The sequence below is a fragment of the Antennarius striatus genome, chromosome 24, assembly GCF_040054535.1.
Source record: "Antennarius striatus isolate MH-2024 chromosome 24, ASM4005453v1, whole genome shotgun sequence".
In the NCBI taxonomy this organism is placed as follows: domain Eukaryota; kingdom Metazoa; phylum Chordata; class Actinopteri; order Lophiiformes; family Antennariidae; genus Antennarius; species Antennarius striatus.
The window spans coordinates 6,326,843-6,348,554 of record NC_090799.1 but is presented as its reverse complement, the minus strand read 5'-3'; the positions used below and the strand labels follow the sequence as shown (position 1 = coordinate 6,348,554).

At 49.4% G+C, this 21,712-nt stretch overlaps 3 protein-coding genes across 6 annotated transcripts in view; 1 reads left to right on the top strand and 2 right to left on the bottom strand.

Annotated features, from left to right (window-relative positions):
* The first annotated feature begins 2,665 nt into the window (after positions 1-2,665).
* obsl1a (obscurin like cytoskeletal adaptor 1a) lies at positions 2,666-12,407 on the top strand. 2 transcript variants are annotated; one of them, XR_011034655.1, is made up of 25 exons: positions 2,666-2,986; positions 3,246-4,481; positions 4,865-5,134; positions 5,209-5,469; positions 5,557-5,859; positions 5,936-6,202; positions 6,293-6,568; positions 6,643-6,757; positions 6,842-7,002; positions 7,089-7,361; positions 7,435-7,710; positions 7,792-8,067; positions 8,148-8,423; positions 8,501-8,776; positions 8,865-9,134; positions 9,236-9,502; positions 9,581-9,850; positions 9,937-10,203; positions 10,281-10,547; positions 10,713-10,825; positions 10,899-11,052; positions 11,125-11,286; positions 11,364-11,468; positions 11,640-11,809; positions 11,888-12,026. XR_011034655.1 is itself a non-coding variant. In XM_068309420.1 (25 exons), the coding sequence occupies exons 2-25, from the start codon at positions 3,335-3,337 to the stop codon at positions 12,157-12,159; spliced, it is 6,591 nt and encodes a 2,196-aa protein (XP_068165521.1). In that variant the 5' UTR covers positions 2,669-2,986; positions 3,246-3,334; the 3' UTR covers positions 12,160-12,407. The 2 variants fall into 2 exon arrangements, 1 of the variants encoding a protein (XP_068165521.1); XM_068309420.1 differs by having other exon boundaries at positions 2,669-2,986; positions 11,543-11,809; positions 11,888-12,407.
* Positions 12,408-12,546: 139 nt separating this feature from the next.
* LOC137591438 (carboxy-terminal domain RNA polymerase II polypeptide A small phosphatase 1-like) lies at positions 12,547-17,981 on the bottom strand. Of its 2 annotated transcripts, XM_068309422.1 has the most exons (7): positions 17,031-17,968; positions 14,989-15,137; positions 14,803-14,904; positions 14,651-14,707; positions 14,328-14,420; positions 14,067-14,252; positions 12,547-13,994 (listed from the first exon to the last, which is right to left on the bottom strand). In XM_068309422.1, exons 1-7 carry the CDS (start codon positions 17,101-17,103, stop codon positions 13,866-13,868), a joined length of 789 nt encoding a protein of 262 aa, XP_068165523.1. In that variant the 5' UTR covers positions 17,104-17,968; the 3' UTR covers positions 12,547-13,865. The 2 variants fall into 2 exon arrangements, with proteins under 2 accessions (XP_068165523.1, XP_068165522.1); XM_068309421.1 differs by having other exon boundaries at positions 14,067-14,420; positions 17,031-17,981.
* A 165-nt stretch (positions 17,982-18,146) lies between these two features.
* The window catches only part of spega (striated muscle enriched protein kinase a), a 29,875-nt gene continuing 26,309 nt past the window's right edge, over positions 18,147-21,712 (bottom strand). For both annotated transcript variants that reach the window (XM_068309417.1, XM_068309419.1), the window contains exons 35-42: positions 21,562-21,684; positions 21,230-21,394; positions 20,546-21,146; positions 20,217-20,456; positions 19,902-20,125; positions 19,748-19,823; positions 19,523-19,672; positions 18,147-19,446 (exon numbers count right to left, since the gene is read on the bottom strand). In XM_068309417.1, coding sequence (XP_068165518.1) covers positions 19,215-19,446; positions 19,523-19,672; positions 19,748-19,823; positions 19,902-20,125; positions 20,217-20,456; positions 20,546-21,146; positions 21,230-21,394; positions 21,562-21,684 — 1,811 coding nt within the window. In that variant the 3' untranslated portion in view covers positions 18,147-19,214. The remainder of the gene's footprint in view (positions 19,447-19,522; positions 19,673-19,747; positions 19,824-19,901; positions 20,126-20,216; positions 20,457-20,545; positions 21,147-21,229; positions 21,395-21,561; positions 21,685-21,712) is intronic.

The following is a 21,712-nucleotide window of genomic DNA, read 5'->3' as shown; positions in this document are numbered from 1 at the left end:
TGATTTTATTTTGAAGGCCCATGAGATCAAAACGTGGTTCAGTCAGCGAGATTTAATTGATAAAGGCGTCTGATCAGCTGCTGATAGATTTCTCGCTGCGCCGCCCACAGCTCCTCTGGCTCCTTCACGTCCACACATCTGCTTCTGATTGTGAGCAGTAATGCAATATTTACCCAGCGCAACATCTGACTCACTATTAAAACAAATATGGAACCGACTCAAAGGCCAAGTCCGGCTCCGTGCAGCACAATACAAAATACTGGTGTGAGTTTACACACAATAAAGGGCTGATCTGCAGAAGGAACGCCGGCGAGGCTCCGAGAGCAACTTTTTATTAAAGTCAACAGAAGAATAAAGTTTAATTCCACGTCTCCCAGGTTGCGAATTTACAGCTTGATGAGAGGATTTTATAATTTTTAAAATGAGCTGCCCCCCCCCCACCCCCTGCTGCAGGGCAGAGCGTGGGAACGGAGGCGCCGGCTGACCGGCGGGAGGTCGGGTCGCGTCCCTGACCTTCACTGGATGTGTCATGTCAAAGCATCCGGGGACGCAGCGGGACGACCCCGACGTGCACCGCCTGGGACCGCCGGGCGGGGCCCTGGAGCGCCGTCTCACTTTGACAGACCGTGACAAAGAGCCCGTGTTTGGGGTCATGCAATCGGGATATCTTAAATTGGGATGGGAGGATGGGAGGGTTTGGGTAAGCCTAGGTCGGAATAATAAAAAACTGAAAAATAAAGTTTGCCAGAAAAAATCTACCTAGGAAACATTCCAGACACGGAACCTGGACCAGAGAGGAAATGATTCTAAACAACGGTGAAAAGAAAACGCGGTCGTCACGCATGTCGTCCTTCACACAGACACGCAGATGTTGTTTGGATTTAAAAAGCCCTCCTCCTGTCTTTCCCAGAATCCTTTGTTGTTTCTCCCAGCATGCATTCAGGCTGCTCGGAGAAGAGGGAGGAGCTTAAGGTCAGAGATCACCTGATGGACTCCTCCCCTCCTCTCGTTCTTTCTGTGGACGTGCCTGCAAACACTCCTCCTCTCTCTGGGGGTTCAGCCTTCGCTCATTTCCAATAAGATAAAGTTTTCCACTTACATCATCATCATCGTCATCATCCTTATCTTCACCTGATGTCAAACTTCCATCTGCTCCCCAAAGCGACAGCAGGTCACTGAAGGCCTTTCATGGATCCATTTTTTATAGTTGAGATGATTAATCCAGACTTTATCCAGAATAATCTCAACCTGGATGCTCGCATCATGTAAAATAACAATTTATCTGACCATCAACCTCATTCTGAAGAGGTCAGAGGTCAAAAAGTCTCTCTGCGTCACGTGGATCCATTCTTGAACGTCAGTCAGCTCAGATCTAGGATCTTAAAATACGCCTCTGGCTCCATCTAGTGGTCAAAGTTGTGTGAGACTGGCTTTAACGTTTACATTTCCAGGACCGGATTTTCTTCCCTGGACCTGAACGTTGCTTCACTTTGTGGTTTGGTTGCTTCAGAAATAGTTTGGTAATATAATAAAGGATAAATCCCACAAATCCTCCAACAAGCAGCCGTCCAGCTATGACTCCGTCAATCAGGCAGTCCCAATACCAGAATAAACCAGAAAAATCAGCATCATTCTGGGAATTTTCTCCTGGATGCTTGATTGACACCCTGTTGGCTCTGGATCCTGAAATTCAATCTCAGGACAAAGAGCAGTGCTCCGATTTTAATCCAAACCGCTTTAACAGTTGCAGGGATGACTGAAAGGATGGGAATGTCCAGGGTGCCGGACGCCGGGGACGGGTCCTCCAAATGTCATTGCGATTCGTTTATTGCTTTATGCCCAGACAGATGCAGATTAGAAGAGGTTGTCTAAACTGTTTTAGCTTTGTTTCTGCCAGTTTGCCCGGTTTTTCGAGCGTTTTTTAGGGTGTGTTTGCGATGCCATATCAGCTTTGTGACTCCGCTGGAGGGCAAATACCAATGATGACGGTTTGCAGAGTGTATCAGTGTCTGTTGAAAGATAGCAGAGAGCTGCTGTCGAGGAATGCAGCTGATAAATATTTATACACCATTTTATTCTTTAGAAGAATTCAAACTTCTCTGATTTACAGGAAATGTTTCCTTGTCTTGTTTGGAGCTGAAAAGGCGTGAAAATTGTTGTAAAACTGACCACAGTGGACTTAAAAGCTTTAAACCCTTTGACAATCTTGTCCCCATTGGCTTCCCATACATCCCATTCTATTCTGGTGCCTGACGTCTGACATGGGTCAGAAGTGTTTCCTGGACCTCTGGTACATTAAGGAGGTGAAAAGTTGTAGAGAAAATCAACCCAAAGTGTTCCTACGTGAACCCTTTTTGACCCATGGCGCTGCTATGACCCCTTTAGGGGTCAGCTGACACACCTCCAGGAGCTGCGGGCAGGTGGGGTGTCCTCTCTTTTCGGGGGTTTACCTCATGGTATCCGTTAAGCTGTGTGACACCCCCACACACACACATACACTCTGTCTCTGAGAATGGACGGCCTGACTTTATCTGGACCACCGTCATCCAAGCCGCTGTTATTTTTAGGGGGTGTCTAGTGTGGCAGCAGCTGTTAAAGCACGTGACAACCCCCACCCCCACCCCATTCCAGAACTCTCTCACTCTTTAGCCGTCGACAACGATGCATAAACCAAGTATCCGACAGAGAGACGGGGGCCAGTTTCCTCCAACCTCACGTCAAAGGAAAGGGACGCAACCAAAAGATGAGAGCAGTGAACACAGGAAGACCAACAACCAGAGCAAATTCTTCATCCGCTGTTTCTGCTAATCCCAGGAAGAGCCAAACATCGGATTGATTGATTGACGCCAGCCTCCAGTTTTAGGAAACCCTCACCACGGCGGGGACATGATTTGAAGACGGACACTCAAAGGAGCAGTGAGTCCAAGTCATCCTGAGTCAAAGTTCTTTCTGCCAAAAGAAAAAGGAACGGCTGAAGGCCAAAAAGGTGAGGATATGAAAAAACAACCAATCAGGACACATGTCCAATCTACGAATGTGTCCAGGTCGACCATACATGCGTCGGAGCAGATAGTGAACTGTGTGACACGTGGGTTCTGGTATCTTTTCCTGGACACTACTTTATAAATACACTCTTCAATGAGTTACAGCACCATCTGTGAGAGAACCGACACTGGTTTACATTCAGGTTGTGTAATTTTTTTGCTTTCGCTGAAGTTGAAATCCACATTTTCTGTTTCTTACAGCTCATTCACCAAAAAACAGAGGCTCTGTCTGACACAATCCTGCAACAAAACGCCTTTCTTCACCTGACAAGACCGAGGTCAAAGTCCTCATGGATATTTTTGGTGGTGCTCCTCGGGTTTTGGGCTATCCCCGCCCTGTGGTGGCAAAGTGTGGCACCGATGCCACATTGAGGTGTCAAATCGATGGCGACCCCCGTCCTGATGTGATCTGGGAGCGTAAAAATGTTCAGATCTCATCTGAAGGACGATACAAGCTCTCAGAGGAGGGGAAGGCCTACCTGCTGATGATTACCGGAGTATCTCTGCAGGATGCTGGCCAGTATATCTGCAAGGCCAAAAATAGTATAGGTGAAACCTACGCAGCAGCCTCCCTCAAGGTGGAGGCAGAGGCTGAGCAGTTCGAAGGGGGTCAAAGACAAGTTGTAGTCAATGGAGTAAATCAGCCAGTGAAGGAACATGGACACATGAATGGTTACTGCACAGCACAGCATGGCAAAGAGAGTAGAGCTGGGCTGGACAGTGAAAAACGAGCAGAGGTTGATTTAACATCTGATGATAAACCACGATTCCTCATCAAGCCCCTTTCTCTGCGTGTGGATCGTGGAGAAGATGCCGCCTTTTCCTGCAAGATCTGGGGCACTCCTTTGCCCGAGGTCACGTGGGAGAAAGATGGCAAGAAGCTGAACGACATCTTTGAGAGCGCCCACTTCAGCTCAGGCTACCAAGACGGCGGCTGGTTCCAGCTCAAGATCTACAGGACGCGTATGCCGGACAAAGGCGTCTATACCTGCAAGGCCGTCAACTGCTGCGGCGAGGCCTTGGCCGGTGCCGTTCTTCTCGTCGAGCCCGTCCCGGAGCGAGAGGGCACTAAAAGGTCCTCAAACAGTCTTGCTAACAGTCAGTGGTCGCCGAAGCCCAGGGACGGGAGGCACGGTTTGTCGAGGCTAACGGAAGATCCACCTGTCAGCGTATCTAAAGCCAAGAAGTTTGCAGTAGCCGAGGGGAAACACGCCAAGTTTCGCTGTTTTGTCACGGGGAAGCCCAAGCCTGAGATTATTTGGAAGAAAGATGGGGTTCCCCTGGAAGCCGGGAGGCGTCATCTGATATTTGAGGACAGAGAGGGATACTACACCCTGAAGGTTCTGTACTGTAAAGTCCAGGATACAGGATTGTATGTATGTGCAGCCTCCAACGCTCTTGGAAACACCCTCAGTGCTGTCCACCTGTCCGTCAAAGGTAGGACACTCCTTATGCAACAGTGTAGTATTTTAAACCTTCAAATAAAGATGCTCCTAAAGCGACGCATTTCAAAAAGCGTCTGTGCAGGATTTATGCTTCTAAAAAAGTGCAGATAAAGCTTTGCTTCCGAAGCTGCACCTGTGCGAACGAATTGTTTAGCAGGTGTTGTTGAAATGCATGGCATCACTTTTTAAAGTGGTTAGTCATTTTGTCCTGAGCCAGCTCATCCTCAGGGTCCTTGACTGCCAGCTGCCCTGACCATTAGCACTGAGTCAGTCAACAAATCAGGCCATGACACACGAATAATGTGGTTTAGCATTACAGCAAGGGATCAGCGTTAGCTAAAGGGTTCTGGACTTACCTTTCCCCTTGGTCCTCAGGTCCAACTGTGCGGTTCAAGCTTCCATTAAAAGACCTGGAGGTGAAGGAGTGGGATATTGCCGTGCTGGAGTGTGAGGTACCCGATGAGTCCATCCCATCTGCTTGGTACCTGGAGGACCAGCGGCTAATGCCCAACAGTAAATATGGGATGGAACAAAGAGGAACCAAACGAAGGCTGACTATTCAAGACGTTGGGGCGGATGACGATGGGGTGTATCTTTGCGAGATGCCGGATGGCGTGAAGAGCATCGCAGAGCTGTCAGTTAAAGGTAAGGCTAATGTAAAGGTTTAGCAATAAAACAAATACTTAAAGCAAAAGTAAGAATAATATCTCTGCTTACAGGCCCGATCATCCGTAAACTTCCCCGTAAACTGGAGGTCCTGGAAGGCGAGAACGCTGTGTTCTGCGTGGAGGTGGAGAAAGGAGACATGGAGGTCCACTGGTTCAAAGATGGATTTAAACTGTACGAGACTCATCAGACCATCCTGAAGTCTTTTGGCAAAACCCACATTCTGGTTTTTGTCAACGTGGCCCATCAGGACTCAGGCGTAGTAGTGTTTGTCACAGGAAGGTCCAAGACCACATCTCGGCTCAAGGTCAAAGGTACATCTCTTGAACATTGGTGTTGATGTCCTGCTGGTCCACCTGATGCCATCACCCACACTCTGTCTAATTCTGTTCCTCGTTCAGCCACCAGACACTTTCCTCCTGTTTGCCCAACGGAAGCCAAAATGGACGTGGATCGACCAAACAGTGCCCTCCTCACCTGGGTTCCCGCCCCCAGCCAGACCTCCACCAGATCTGTCTTCGTTGTGGAGAGACAGGAAGTGGGCTCCCAGGAGTGGAAGAAGTGTTTCACCTCAGAAACTGCCACGTCAGCTGAGATTACCGGTGATAATGTACAATGTGAAGGCAACTACCGATTCCGTATCTGTTGCGTCAACAAGTATGGGCGAAGCGGCCATGTGGAGTTCCCAAAAGCTGTCCATCTGGGTGAGGATGTGCCTTAAATATTTTATTGGGTGCATTTTGTATGGTCCTTTTTGTTTACGGTCGGTTTTCTGCTCAGTCCCCGGACCGAAGATTTACAACCACCTCAAAGGCTGCGAGGTCATGGAAGGCGAAGACGCTAAATTCTCCATTGAATTATCCGTCCCAATGGTTGGAACCTGGTTTCTGAACAGTGCCCAATTGCAGCACGGCGGACGATATTCAATACAGCAATCCCAGACACAGCACTCTTTGGTTATTCATGAAACTCTGTCTTCCGAGGATGCAGCAGAGGTCACATTTATAGCCAATGGTGTACGTGACTCGGCTGTTCTCAATGTCAAACGTAAGTGAGAAAAATCTGTTCACGGTCTTAGATTTAGGATGTGATGGAGTGATTTCTCTTCAGTTTCAGTTTCTTTCCCTGTTTTTGCAGCTGCTGTGGTAAAATTCAGTCCTATGTCCGAGTTGGACACCAAGAAAGCGGTAGATATTGGTGACGCCATTGTGCTCTACTGTGAAGTGTCCCACTCGTCTGCAAAAGTATCCTGGTTCAAAGACGGCGAGGAGCTCCAGGTGACCGATGGCCTCAACATACAATCAGACAGGAACATGAGGAGGATTGTGATTCACTCAGCTGATGCATCTCACTCTGGAGTGTATACGTGCCAAACATCCGGAGATGTCATCACATTCAACGTGGATGTGGCAGGTGAATGGTTTTTACTCAACTCGTTCAGTACCTTGACTACCAGCTCCTCACGTCTCTCCATCCTCCTCCTCCAGGTCCTCCAGTGGAGTTCAGTCTGATTCCAGAAGAGGAACGCCAAAAGAGCAGCTTGGAGCTGGACCCTGTGGTGCTGCTCTGCCACATCTCTGAAGAAGATGCTGAAGTTGTGTGGTCAGTCGATGGAGATTCATTTGTGATGCGGAGGTTGTTAATTGATATCCGGCGATTTATTATTGCCTCGGTTTGATTTTTAAGGTACAAGGATGGTTGTGAGGTCCAGCCCAGTGACAACATCACTCTGCAGGCAGAGGGAACCATGAGGAGGCTGATTATCCGCTCCGCAGAAACCTCTGACGCCGGCAGCTACACATGCCAGGCAGGAAAGAACAGCCTTCAGTTTGCAGTCAACATCAGAGGTTTGCAGATATTTTAGAATCCTGTTTGAGGAAAAGAGACTGTAAATCTCATGCTACCCTCGCTCTGCCTCCAACGACAAACACAGAACCTCCAGTGATGATTGTAGAACCCAAAGACGACATTGTGATGGAGAACTACGTCTCAGAGGACACTCACCTGCAGTGCGAGTTATCTCGTTCCAATGGGACAGTGCGGTGGTTGAAGGACAGTCAGGTGGTGGAGGGAAGCAACCATATCCAGCTGGTATCTGAGGGTCCTTACAGGAGGTTGACCATCCTCAACAGCTCATTGGAGGATAGCGGGGAGTACGTCTGTGAGACAGATGGAGACTCTGTCTTTTTCCAGCTTATGGTAAAAGGTAAGACTGAAACATCCCTAAAAATCAAGCACAACGGTGTGGATTGTCTCTAAGTGTCGTCCTCCTTCATCAGAACCACCAGTTCGAATCATTTCCCCCAGTGAAGCAGAGTTGGAAATTACCCACTTGGCCTCTGAGAGACTTGAGCTCTGCTGTGAGATCTCGCAGGCCGATGCTCCTGTCAGGTGGTACAAGGACAGTCTGGAGGTGGATGAGGGTCCTAACTTAATCCTGGAGGTGGATGGAGCTCAACGACGGCTGGTTATCCCCAAAACTGCCATGGACGACACCGGGGAGTATGTGTGTGACACTGAAGACGACTCCGTGGCCTTCATGGTGACTATTACAGGTACGATCGAGGACGGAACTATTTATCATAGACACAATCTATCATTTATAAATGGCCCTTATATTTGTTGTTTTCCCTTAGATCCGCCAGTGATGCTCACTCGTCCTAAAAACATGCCGGACAAGTTGGAAAGCTTTACTGGAAAACCGGTGGTTCTGGAGGTTGAGGTGTCCCGGTTGGACGCTGACGTGAAGTGGAGGATAAATGGTAGAAAAATCGAGGAAAACAGGAATGTCACCATCACAGGAGACGGGTTAATCCACCGTCTGACTATCCACTCTCCCACCCTTGAGGATTCTGGGAAATACACCTGTGATGCTGTGGATAATAAACTTGACTTCTTTGTGAAAGTTACAGGTAACGTCCGGCTAATATTGAAGAAGACTTCAGTCTCAAATGTAATGTTATAGTGTCCTCATTTTACTCTTCATCACCAGAGCCTCCAGTTAAAATTCTGCGAAAGTCAGAGATTAAGACTAATCTCAAATCCCTGATATCTGACGATATCGTGCTGGAGTGTGAGCTCTCAAGGGCTAACGCTGTTGCCATGTGGTACAAGGATAACCATCGCATAGAGGACAATGAAAGATACTGCGAAGAGGAAGAAGGTGCTTTTCGCTCACTGGTCATTCTCAACGCTGAACTTGGAGATTCAGGGGAATACTTCCTGGATGTCGGAGATGACAACTTCCGCTTCCAGGTTACAGTGGAAGGTAGAATGGGTTTAATATATGTGATGATTTCAGTGATCCGGTTCCATGACTAAGGTGTCTTGTCTTCTTGGCCTTAGAGCCTCCGGTGACAATCGTGGGCAACTCAAACATCCCTGACTATGAGGAGATGGTAGCAGGAGATGACCTGATCCTGGCCTGTGAGGTGTCCCGAGCCAACGCACCTGTCCAGTGGTATTGCAATGACAAAAGGCTAACCAGCGACTCCAGAACTTACATTGAGAGCCACGGTACCATCAGGAAGATTATCATCTCGAATGTCCAGGCTTCAGATTCCGGGAAATACATGTGTGATGCTGTAGATGACAAGATGATCTACGTTGTCAGGATTCAGGGTAAAAATCCAGTGATGTTCCAGACATGATGTTCAATATGAGAACTTAAGCACATAATAATTACCCCTCTTTCATTTTTCTGTAAAAGAGCCAGCTGTCACGTTTGTGAACAAGGAGGATGACATTGTGTTGACGGGCTACGAAGCAGAAAGCGTGACTTTGAGGAGCTACGTGTCCAAGGAGAATGCCGCAGTGCGTTGGTTGAAACACTGGACGCCTGTCGAAGGTGAACGTTTCCGAGAACTCATCGAGGGTCACATGCGTGCTCTCACCATCGAGCCTTTGAGACGCTCTGACGCTGGTGAATACACTTGCGATGTTAACACAGACCAGATCCACTTCAGCTTGCTGGTGAAAGGTTAGAACCTCTTCTTATCGAGTTGTCCAGTGGTGCTACTGAAAACACTCAGGACTGAAAAACCTTGATACATTTACTTTTATATTTATTTTGAATTGCAGAAATGAGAATCCGGTTTGTGAGACCACTGGAGGATGTTGTAGCCCACGCCGAAGGTATGGTCACTCTTCGCTGCGAGGTTTGCAAACCCAAAGCAGACGTCCAGTGGCTGAGGAATGGCGTGGAAGTTTTACCTGGCAGGAGGTTCTCCATCCGGGCAGACGGAACAGAGAGAAGCTTGACCATCCACCGTTTAACCAGAGAAGATGGTGGGGAGTACTCCTGCGAGTCAAAGGATGACCGAACTGTGGCAGTACTCAGAGTCCAGAGTGAGTTGGGTTAGGGTTGGACTTTGTCTTCTTTTAAATGATTTAACAGCTTCATGAACTTCCTTCACGTCTTTTCAGTGCCTCGTGTGGTGGAGTTTCTCACAGAGCTCCACAACACCGCTGTGCTTGAAGGAGAAGATGCCACCTTCAAGTGTGTGGTTTCCCCGGAGGATGTCCAGCTGGTCTGGCTCATGGACAACGAACCCATCACCTTCGGCGATCGCTTCCTTGCAGACCAGAATGGCCTTTGCCACACCTTGGTGATCAAGAAGTGCCAGATGTTGGACTGCTCAAGGATTACAGCAGAGGCTGAAGGACAAAGAAGCAAAGCCAGTCTTAAAGTTCAGGGTAAGCCAATTCTTTGTGGCAAAGGAAACGCCATTGAATTACCCAGAGTTCCATGTAACATTGATTTTTGCCTCTCGTCATTCCAGAGGCTCAGGTCATGTTTACAAAGAAAATGGAAGCTGTCATAGGAGAAGAGTTTGGTGATGCCACCTTGGAGACCGAGATCAGCCTTGAGACAGGGGAGGTTCAGTGGATGAGGCAGGGGGTGGTCATTCAGTCGGGTCCACGACACACGCTCAGCGAACATGGCTGCAAACGCAGTCTGACCATCCAGAACTTGGCTTTATCGGACCGAGGAACCTATCGCTGCGAGACTCTGCATGACCGGACGCAGGTCAAGCTCAATGTAGAACGTAAGTCGTCTATGGTGGATTTTTAATATTATTATTATACATTATTAGAAGACCCCTATTTCCTTCATCCAATGCAGCCCGTAAAATCTCCGTCCGTAAAGGCCTGACCGATCAAGACACCTTTGAACGCGAGACCGCCTCCTTTGAAGTGGAACTGTCCCACACGGACGTGGAGGGAATTTGGCAGAAAGATGGGATTCGGGTGAAACCAAACAACCAATGGCGAGTGAGCACCAACGGGCAATTCCACAGCCTCACCTTGTCCAACCTCACCCTGGAGGACACAGGCACCATCGTGTTCTCAGCTGAAGGGGCGCGAACCACAGCCAGGCTCACAGTCAAAGGTAATCAATAGTCAGCTCAAAATCTGTCCGTACCCTAGGAAACACCTAAGAAACGACAGGAGGGACTCATTCTGGAACTAAATCTGACTGAGGACAGAGTTTTAAAATTATTTGATTGACAGATTCAAAAGATGTTGGTTTTACGGCTTGTCTTTGAACTAACAGAGACTCCAGTGTCTATCCTGAGAACGCTGACTGACATCCGTGTGGAGGAAGACTTTCCTGCCACGCTGGAGTGTGAATTCTCCAGACAAATTATCGAAGTCAAGTGGTTCAAGGTAAGTCCATCAAGAAACGCTCTTACTGTTGCTCAGTGTCTGGATTCAGACTCACTTTGCTTCCCTGAAACAGAACGGGAAGGAGCTGAAGCCAGGGAAGAACTGTCGAATCTACTCCATGGGCCGGAAGCGGTTCTACCAGATCTTGCAGTGTTCGCTCTCTGATTCTGGCACCTACACATGTGACACAGGAGACATCAACACTTCCTGTACACTAGAGGTTTATGGTAAGCATGATTGTTCTTTACGTCTTAAATTTGCAAAGTTATGCTATTAACTCGTCTCTACCAAACTCTCAGACCACAAGTTGGAGATTGTCCAGGATCTGGAGGACCTTTACATCCAGGAGGACCAGAATGCTGTTTTCATGTGTGAGGTTTCCCTGGAAGATGTTACAGGAGAGTGGTACAAAGACGGCTACAAGATCCGACCCACAAGCACCATCAAGATACGAACTGAAGGTCTCTACTTTAAGAACATGTTGAGTTAAATAGCGCCGACTTCATTAAATTCACATTTTATTTGCTGCTTTCTTCAGGGACCAAACACTTCTTACTGATGTGTAACGTCAAAGCTGAAGACGCTGGAGAGATTCACTTCGTCGCCAGGGATGTTGAATCTACAGCATACCTGGAGGTAGAAGGTAAGCCCACGCCGATGCGTGTTACCAACTTAAAATGACCCACGTTCACTTTTAAATGTGCACGCTCTTCTCAGAGCTCCCGGTTTCCATCGTTAAACCCCTTCGAGACCGAACAGCCTTGGAGAAACACCGCGTCATCCTCGAATGCACTGTTTCCTCCCCGCGCTGCAGCGCCACCTGGTACAAGGGCAAGCAGGAACTGGCTCCCTCAGATCGGATGGAGATCCTTGAAGACGGATGCTCCTTTAAGCTGGTGATCCAGCAGGTGGTTGTGGAGGATGAGGGCACCTACAGCATCCAGGTGGGGGAGCACACATCCAAAGCTAAGCTACTGGTGGAGGGTAAGTTGGGCGGCGCGGTGAGTCCTGTCGTTTTCCTTCGTATCCTGGTGACACGTCTTTCCGGTCGTGTTGCTGCAGCTCAAGAGCTTCTGATGGTCAAAGAGCTGGAGGATGTGGAGGTAACAGAGCCCGAGCCGGCGTCTTTCCAGTGCCAGGTGTCGGTGGACATCAACAAGCTTCCTGTATGGACTCTGAACGGACACGCCCTTCAAGCGGGCCCATCCATCCGTCTGGAAAACCATGGGACGATCCACAAACTCATCCTGAAAGACACCGGCGTGGACATGAGCGGGGTGGTGAAGTTCACCATGGGCAAGGCTAAAAGCAGCGCCAAGCTCAACGTGAAGTAGAGCGACGACAGGAAGTGACTTGGAGAAGGCAGGAAGTGCAAGTAATGGAACCACACCGCAAACTTTCCAACACCGATGTTAGCGTTCAACTCGAGGTGTTACGTCCTTCAGGTTATTCCATTTTTTAAACAGTGTAGATATTTATCTTAATAAATGTAGAAGTAACGTTACAAAATCAGGTCATCGAAAATAACCCTAAAATAAAGGACTCAGTAAACAGTGATTCACATGACGTCAGTACTTTTATGTCTGTGGACGAGAAAAAAGTGATTTAACAAGAGAAAATAATGCAAAGAGTCAGCACAAAAGGTCAGTTTGAAACTTTCCTACTGGTCCTGAATGCAGCATGTTTGACAGAAACGATGACAACATAAAAAACACTGGATCATCTGTCATTTAGCATTTATGGCAACAACAGGCATTATTACATCAAGTCCATATAGAATTTGAGGATACAACAGGTAAAAAAAACAAAAATGAGGTTACATCTATTCCATATGACTACAGCAACATGAATATTCCATATATTAAAGAGAATTTGCTGCTTTATTACTGTGCAAAACAAAATATACAAATCTACTGAATGTGTAAGAAGTACAGTATCACTGGATGGGCCCGGTAGTGACGTGTTCTCTATGAAGGTTCCTAGAAATACCTTAAATTACCACTGGGTTAAAGTTATCAGCAGCGATGCTAAACTGAAACACGGCTTCTGTCAAATGTGACCCTGTTATCGGCAAAGGCAAAAATCTGAGAACCAAAATGACCGAAATCAGTAAAAAGGAAACTAATTTGACTGACATGTTAAAGGAAAATGCTTTCATTCCACTTCGCTGACGCGTTCAGGGTCTAACGTGGCATCGTCAACGCCTGACGTCATCTCCACCTCTTAAATCAGACTTCCTGTGGCAGAATCCGACGCAATACATCGGATTGTGGGGTCAGAATGAACTGCAGACCGACCGTCCGGGAGCGTTTCCGACCGGATGTGATTTGCTTTCTGTACCGCTTAGGAAACATAACAAGGGAACAGCTGTGTGTGTAAATACTGCAGATTCAAGTTGTGTGTTTTCAAAGGACGATGGAACCAATCAGAAACCTGCTTTGATAGTTTCCGGGCAGAATTCAGGATTCTAGGTGGAGACGAACAGAATGAATCTTCAAAACCAACACTGGAGATGTTTGTATGAGAAACTGAGCAGCTGTTTGATACTCAGAAAAACTGCAGTCAACAGTTTGTAATTTGTGTATAGCACAGAAACGTTGCTAAATTTAGCTGCTAATTGCAATGTCCAATCATTTTGTTCCGGTAATTACTGATCTACCACTGATCATAATCAATGTGGTAAACCCTCATCTGGTCAGGATTCTTCAAAACACCTGATAACATCGCTTTCTGCCTGCAGACATCTTGTGATTTATTTGTGTTTCCAAAAAATTCCTGCATCGCTGACGTCCAGAATCGAGTATCGGCTCCGTCTCCGGAGGATTTACAGGAACAGACATCGGCTTTGAGATACAAAAAAACCCTCCACCCATCCATCCATCAGTCCATCCTCTCATCAGCTGGTTCGTTCTAGTCCAACAGGGAGAAAGTTCAAGAAAAGTTTGGGCAGTGTTCCGTTTGGCCAGCAGGTGGCGTTGTCGACTCCGTTAGAGGAGTCGTCCTGGGAAGGCGCGCGTTCACAGGCGATATCGGTCGACCGTTAGCTGGCGGAGCCTTGCTGCTGGAGGACCGAGTAGACGTTGTCCACTTTGCTCAGCCTCTCGAAGAACGGGATGAGGTCCAGCAGCTCTGTGTCGGACATGTCGTCGAACCACGAGGCCACGGGCACCTGGGCGACAATGCAACGTCAGCGACCGCCAACGACGACCCGGTTATACGATCGACAAACGACGGCACTCACTGCGTTGTCAGGGTGGAAGACGTAGGAGGCCGGCGAGTTGTCCACGATGATGACCTTGTTCAGGTTGCGGCCCAGGCGGCTCAGGTCCTTCACGTAGTTCCCCCGGTGGAAGACGCAGGACTCCCGGAACAGGCGGCAGCGGAATGCGCCCCACTTATCCAGAAGGTCGGACACGGGATCGGCGTACTGAACGGATGGGCGGACGGAAAACGTGAAGGTATTTAAAGCGGGGAAATCAAAGCTTAGCGGGTTGCATCTCACCTTGGCTAGACTGGCAGTGAACAGGACGCACTCGAACAGTTCTCCCATCCTCTTGAGGAACTCGTCGACGTGGGGCCGCTTCAGTACGTACACCTGGAGAACGCCAGAACGTTTGAACCTAAACGACAGACTCCTGGCGTTCTCCTCCTTCCCGCGGCTGAGGGAAGCGTTCCTGAACCAAGGCATCCAGAATAGGCTGTGCTTGTCTGAACAAACCTATCCTGGATTACTTGAATCAGGCCCGGACCCGTGATCCGTCGTCCCCCGTCGGCTCCAGCTCGACCCATCACCCCTATGGACAGGTGTGAGTGAGGACACCTTACCTGGTGCACCGTCCCATCTATTTCCACGGGGATGATGAAGTCAGCGTTGTTGACCGGCTGCAGGGACGAAAGACGCCGGCTGTTAAACAATCCTGACGTTCACATTTTGAGGTTCCAATTGGAACCCAAACGTCCCGCCGCTGCTCGTTTACCTTAAAGGAGCTGTGGACTAACGTCTCGTCCAGATCTATGACCACACAGATCTTTCCTGAGTCTTTCGACTTGACCGGAGGCAGCAGTGGCTTCACCTGGATCTGAAACACCCAAGAACATCCTTACACCCACCCAACCAATCAGATCCTCTCTGTCGTAGGAATGCTGAGTGGAGGTGAACCCACCTTGGAGACATTTCCGTTCTCCTCCACCAGCAGGGGGGCGTTGTTGTTGACCGACGGGGGTTCAGGCTGGTCCCGACACAGGCAGCAGAAGAGGCTGGAGAAGAAGCCTCGGCTGCGGGGCTTCTTGGAGGACAGCGAGGGGGAGGAGCCTGCGGAGGAGGGAGGTGGTCATCATGAAACCGGTTTACAAAAATAATCCCAATCCTCTACTTGAAAAGACGAAAACTTTGACGTTAAGGAGTTAAAACCCAAAGCGATCCATATCTGATCCGTTCTTGTCCGCCTGGAAAAAAAATAAGAAAACCTCAACGGGTGGAGCTGGAAATAAAACACAGTTTCTAGGAAACAAAGAGAATAAAGTTTGCCTAAATATGATTTTTTTATAAATGTATGTGGTCATGAGTCATGTGTGTTCGTTCATGACATCATCCTGAGGTCAGCGGTAACAGGATCACAGCGGGGGGAGGAGGAACCAGGAGGAGCATCATTGATCCAACAGAACCGTTTTCTGCTCAACTGTTGAGACTGGAGCAGGAATTCTTCTTCCTCCTCCTCCTCCTCCTCCTCTCCCCTGGACGTGACTGGGTTACCAAGACAGACCCCTGTTGTTCACCTCTTTCATTCCCTCACACCGAATCGGATCCAGAACCCCGACTGACCCTGCGCCGCTCTAGAGGGAAGAGGAAACAGACGGGTATCCGCGGAGGAAGCGGCTCGCTGTCACGTTTAGCTCGCAATGCTAACGGCTCTGACTCCGGGCCTCGTCATTTCAAATCGATGACGCGACGCTCCATCCCTCCCATCATCCTCTTCTCTCCTCTCCCCAGCCAGGAAAACCAAGCGAGCCCCGATGGCGGACACGAGCGAAGGCCGTTATTAAGATCACAAGAGGAAGGCTGATTCATTAAAAAGACTCCAAACCATTTGATCCGGGGCTTTCCAGTAGGCGAGGGGCAGGAGGGCATGAGGAAGGTGAAGGATGGAGGTCAGCTTCACCTTCACCAGCTTCCCGTTTCCTTCCACTTTGCGTCAACAGGTCACAAGAGTTTCCCTCTAAATCAGCTGATTCATCTCGTAGCGTGTAAACAAGTCGTCTAAATACTCTTTTAGAGGTTTGACTTAACGTACGCAAGGTTTCATTTGGTCGTGTCAAGAACTCAGGTTTCATTCCTGTGAGAAAAACAAGACACGCCCCCTGAAGCGGCCGGCGAGCCACTTGGCAGAGTTTCAAGATGTGGTTTTAATGGCACATCTGGTCGAAAACCATCAAACGGGCGAGAGTCGTCCTTTAATCAGAACGCTGCCGCCTGGACAGTATAAACTAGGCTAACCAACTACTTCCTGTAGGGGAGGCAGAGATCTTAACCCAGGTCACTTCCCAACATCCCGGAGGAATGGAAGACGTGATCCGAACGCTACAAGGAGCTGAAAGGACAAGTTTGAGGGTAAAGTCAAGGGGTCGCAGCCGAGGTCATAGGCTGCAGGTTCACGAGGAGGCCCCGGCGCAGGGGTGGCCTCAGCTGACGACTTCCCTTCTGTCAGCAGGTCGGACAATCAGTTACGAACCAGGAGCAGAGCTGAACGTGTGAAGGAAGCGGCGGAGGATGTAAAAACGTGACACGGCAGCAGGTTGTCCGCCTGATTGTTCAGTAACCTGCAACTTCCTGTGGGGTCGACATTGAACCGGACGGGTCCGTCTCACGGTCCGGCTGAGAGGAAGGAAGCAGCAGTGACACAACAAGAACACAACAAGCGTTCCTGCACCGTCAGGGGCAAAAAATATACACATGCATGAAAATTGCGCACAACTTTTTCTAAAACCAATAAAATCCCGAACTTGTGTTTTTTTTCACTATTTTTGATTTTTTTTTTTTTTTTTGGGCTATAAATTGAATTTCCTACATAAAAAAAACTTATTTAAATGTTTTTTAAAGTCATCCAGAAACTTTTCCTGGAGCTGTGGACATGTTAAGAGTCCCTCCGGGAACCCCCTCCTCCATGCGGGATTGCGTCCCAACTTTCTTCTTGCGGGACCGACTCACCCTTCTCCGCTCCGGCTTTGCTCCCTTCTTCCTCCCGGCTGACTTGGGTGATCACGGCGGACGGCCGCTCCATCCCGGCCACGGCTGCTCCACAAGTCCGGCGTCGCGCTTCAAAGTTGGGGACAGTTCGCCGCCGCGCCGCGTTAAACTTCACACGGACGAGAAGGAAGCAGAAGCGCCGCCGAAAACATCGCAAACCGGGGCGGCTTACAAAGCAGACGTCGCTCCCCCGCTCGCTCGGTGCCGTCCGTCGGGAGGTTCGGGACCGGAGTAGTTTTTTTTTTTTTAAAGCATTTGATCAACTTTGATTCAACATGGAGCTCAAGTCCGCTCGCAAATTTCAAGATACAAACATGGCGGTTTCAAGGCGTCCCATTTCATTTCGAGTGGCGTAGGAAGCGAGCGGACGCGGCGAAAGCGCACCGCGTTCTAGCGGCGACAAAATAGCAGACGGTCCCTTAGAGGAGCCCGAGAAAGTTCGTCGAAGCTAAGCTAAGCTAGCGGGCTCGCCGCTTACGCGGCTAGCGCTAACGCGAGCTAACGTCTGTAGCATCGTAGAAAAACAAAACACCAGACACGAAAAGGAGTTCAGACTGTTTAATACTTATCGACGACTTGTTTGAGTTATATTAGTTTATTATCTATCGTGTTAAACTCTTTATTCGCGTAGCTAGTTTAGACTTCTGGTAGAAGTTGAGGCTGAGAAACGCCCAGTTCGGGTCCCTTGAAACCGCCTGCGGTTAGGGACCGTCGCTCAACAGCCCGAAGGAGACTTCTTTTTTTTTTTTTCCGTCTGAACTGGAGTTTGGAGTGAAGTTTATTCCTGACACACCCGATTCAAAACGTTTCAGTGAAGATTTGTTAGACTGATTGTTTCTATGATTTTATTTTTTTTTATTAATGTGAAGGAAATTGTTAAAAAAATTTAAAAAATGGCTAAAAAAAAAAAGAAATCACATTTACATAAATAAAAATTTGACTTTTACCCAAAAAGTGCACGTTTCTTTTTGAAATATTAATGTTGAAAATTAAAATTCTGACGTCACACTAAATTTCGCATGGCTGCAGCTTACCCGTTATTCTATGCAATTTCCTCCGGGATTAATAAAGTATCTATCTATCTATCTATCTATCCTATCAGCCATCACACCTCCACCTTAATTCTACATCCTTTTCTACTCCATATTTCTACATTGCTTTCCTGCTTTGCAAGGAAAGCAATGTAGATTGAGTGGAAGCATGATGCTCTCACGCCAAAAGTCTTGCTGGGAACTGAGGCGCTGACACCACCGGAACAGGAACACCTGAAGGAAGTGACATCATCACTGCCGTTAACTCCACCTGTGCAGCACTTCGTTTGAACCGACTGTTGCTTGATGCTCTTTATTTTCTTTTTCACATGTCACACACTAGAGAAAACTTCTGCATCCAGACATACTTTTCCTAATCATATCAACAGTTTATTACATACTTGCTCATAAAAACATTTCCCACATAAAAACACCGCAAATTGGTACTTTTACAAATCTCCAACCATCCAAATTCATACAAAAAGGAACACTGTGGTGGATCGACACAGGAGACGCTCTATTAATACTGTGGATGTAGAAACATTTGCATGAATGTACGACTCCGCTGCTGTAAAATCCAAAAAGAGCAGTTGTGGGTGTTGTTACCGACGGCGACACGTCGTATCGGATGGTTATCCTATCGAGGAACTCATTCGACTGACCAATGGGGAATACTGAGAAACAACAGCGACACCAGTGTGCGACCGGATCAACGTATCTACATTACAGACTCGTTGTCATAGTTACGGAACAACACGTTGGACCAAAACACCCCTAAGTCGTCCTAAAACGGTTCATGTTTACTGCGTGACTCTGAACACCAATCACAAACACACTGCTTAGTGTTTTGTTTTCCTACGCTAGATGCTCGCGCACTCGCATGCAAATAAATTAACATGGAAACAAACAAGTTCAAGAAAAATAAAGACAAAAAATCTGAATATTTTTGGTTTGGAGTTCTAAGATGTGTAAAAGAAGTAGCAGCTCGGAACCCGGGACGTTCACGTGAGACGTCTGGGCTTTCCAAATGTTCCGGGCTCATCGCGCGGGGAAAAACTTGTTCGGACGTCATTTCCTGGCGCCTCGTCAATCAGCTGGTGAGCGTGGCCTCGGGCTAGGGGGCGTGCGTCGCTGTCCCAGACTCGGCGGGCTGCTGTGGCGAGCTCTGGTACATACGCAGCAACACCTTGTGCTTGGTGGCGCCGTCGGAGCGGCGGCGCTGCTGCTCCACCAGGAACTCCTTGAGCCGTCCGGAGGTGAAGGTGAGGGTCTGCCTCCTCAGCTTCATCAGGTAGGAGTCCTGCAGCCAGGCCTGAGCGAAGCAGTCCCGCGTCGTCGGACGGGCCCTGAAGTACACACAGACGCGCTTTAACGTTCACGTTTTCCTCAAAGGAAGTGTGTCAGTGGTGCTTCGGCGCTCACCAGGGGTAACTGCTCAGCATCTTCTTCAGGAAGGCGGAGGCACTTTGGGACGCGTTGGGGTAGAGTTTGCCGGGGTCAAACTTCGCCAGCAGGATTTTGGATTCGACCTGTAGAGGGTCTTTATCTTCGAAGGGCAGCCTGCCGCTGAGCCTGATGGGAAAAATGAACAAATATATCAGAAAACGCCGAACATGTTTTCATTGCGTGAAATCTGCCATCTCTCACATGATGTGGGCAACGACGCCGACTGTCCACACATCTGCAGGAGGACCCACCACCTCGCCTTTAATCATCTCCGGAGCTGTTTGGAGAAGATGATAACGGATGAGTGGAATGAAATGCGCGGGACGCTCTGATGGATCGGGGCGGGGCGCCTCACCCATGTACTCCAGAGTTCCTCCTCCCAAGTCCTGCTGCTTCAGGCTGAGGGGGTTGAAGCTCTGGGCGCTGCCGAAGTCCACAATCTTGACGGCGTTGAGGTTGCTCACCATGATGTTGTCGGGCTTCAGGTCCAGGTGGAGGACGCGGCGGTTGTGGAGGTACTCCACCCCCTGGAGGATCTGGACCAGGTATCCCACCACGTCATCCTCGGAGTATCGGAACCTGAATGAGCAGAGTCAGATCCTCAGTTACAGCAATCAAACGTCGACTGTCACCTGGTGTGTGTGTGTCCAGGTGTGGCTCCACCCCCTACCTGTCGATGAGGCTGTGAAGCAGCTCCTTGCCGGTGCAGTACTCGGCCACCAGCACCAAGTAGCGCGGTGTTACGTAGGCCTCGTGCAGAGCCATGATCTTGTCGTTGTGAAGTGACTTCAGGACCTCGTACTCCTTTAAGACTTCCTGCTTGTTGTCCTGGACGTAGGGAATGATCTTCGCCATGTAGAGTTTGCCCGTGGCGTTTTCGCGACACTCTCTGACGACCCCGAAACGACCCCTGGCAAGGAAAAAAAACAACCCCAGTCAGACCAAACGCAAATAAACATCAGGAAATATCAGCGAGTCGGCGTGACCTTCGGCCCCCACCTGGCTCTCTCGTCCAGGAAGGTGTAGGGTTTCTGTGGGATCCCCTGTCGCAGAGCGGTGGAGGGGGTGGTGCGTCCTGCTGGGGGGCCCCTGGTGGAGGTGTTGGCCCCATCACCTATGGGGCTGAGGCTGGAGGTCTGGAGCACGTGAGGAGAAAAGGTGACAGGGGTTGGGGCCACGCGAGCCGTCACGCCGCCGGTGGGGACGTACGTGGGCACCGAGCACACCACCGGTTTGGTCGGGGTAGATGGTGGGGTCACGAGAGGAGGGGGCGGTGACATAAGCGGGGTCTGAGTCATGGGCGAGACCACGTTCACGGGACTTTGGGGTTTGGGCTGGACAAAAGGAGGAGGGGTTTTGACAGCAGGTGACGAGGGAAGGGCAGAGCTTGTTTTCTCTGCATCATCAGTGGCCGTGTCTGACGCTGGGCCGGAAGGCGGAGACGACGGAGGTGTTGGGCCGACCCTCGCTTCGAGAGAGGGGGGGGTCGTCAGGGAGTCCACAGCCACCGAAGGGGGAGCAGTGGAGGTGGGAATGGGAGCGTCGTTCTGGACTGGTTTGACTGGAGTCGCTACGGGTACAGCAAGCGAAGCCCCTCCAGCTGTCACACACACACACACACACGTTTTATTTACCACAGCGAGCCTTACAGTGGTGAAAAACAACATAGACTGTGTGAATTACCGGCGGCGTCCAGGCAGACGGGGGCGGAGCAGCTGCTGTACGGTCCTTGTCCCGCCTTGTTGCTACAGGAGACACGGAACCGGAACGCACCGGCGGACGGCAGGTCTGTCACGTTATAGTAACAGTCGACGACGCCGGTGGCGACCGTCAGCCAGGTAGAGTCACCTGCAGGAGAGACGGACGAGTGACGGACAGAACCGGACTTCATGAACTGACTTGTAGTTCCTGTAGCGGACACTAGAGGGAGGTGTTGCTCTGAAAGGTCAGCCTGCTCTGAAGAACGGTTGGACCACACAAATAAATCAACTCTCAGCTGGGTGATGTCGGCTCACCTTCCCTCCTTCGCTCCAGGGTGTAGCTGCACGGAGGCCTGGTGTCCGCCGGCTTCCACAGAACCAGTGCTGTTTTCTTGTAGGTCTGGGGGATTTCAGGGGTCCCGGGTCGCTTCGGGACACCTTCAGGAGGGACAAAGAGAGGGGTGGG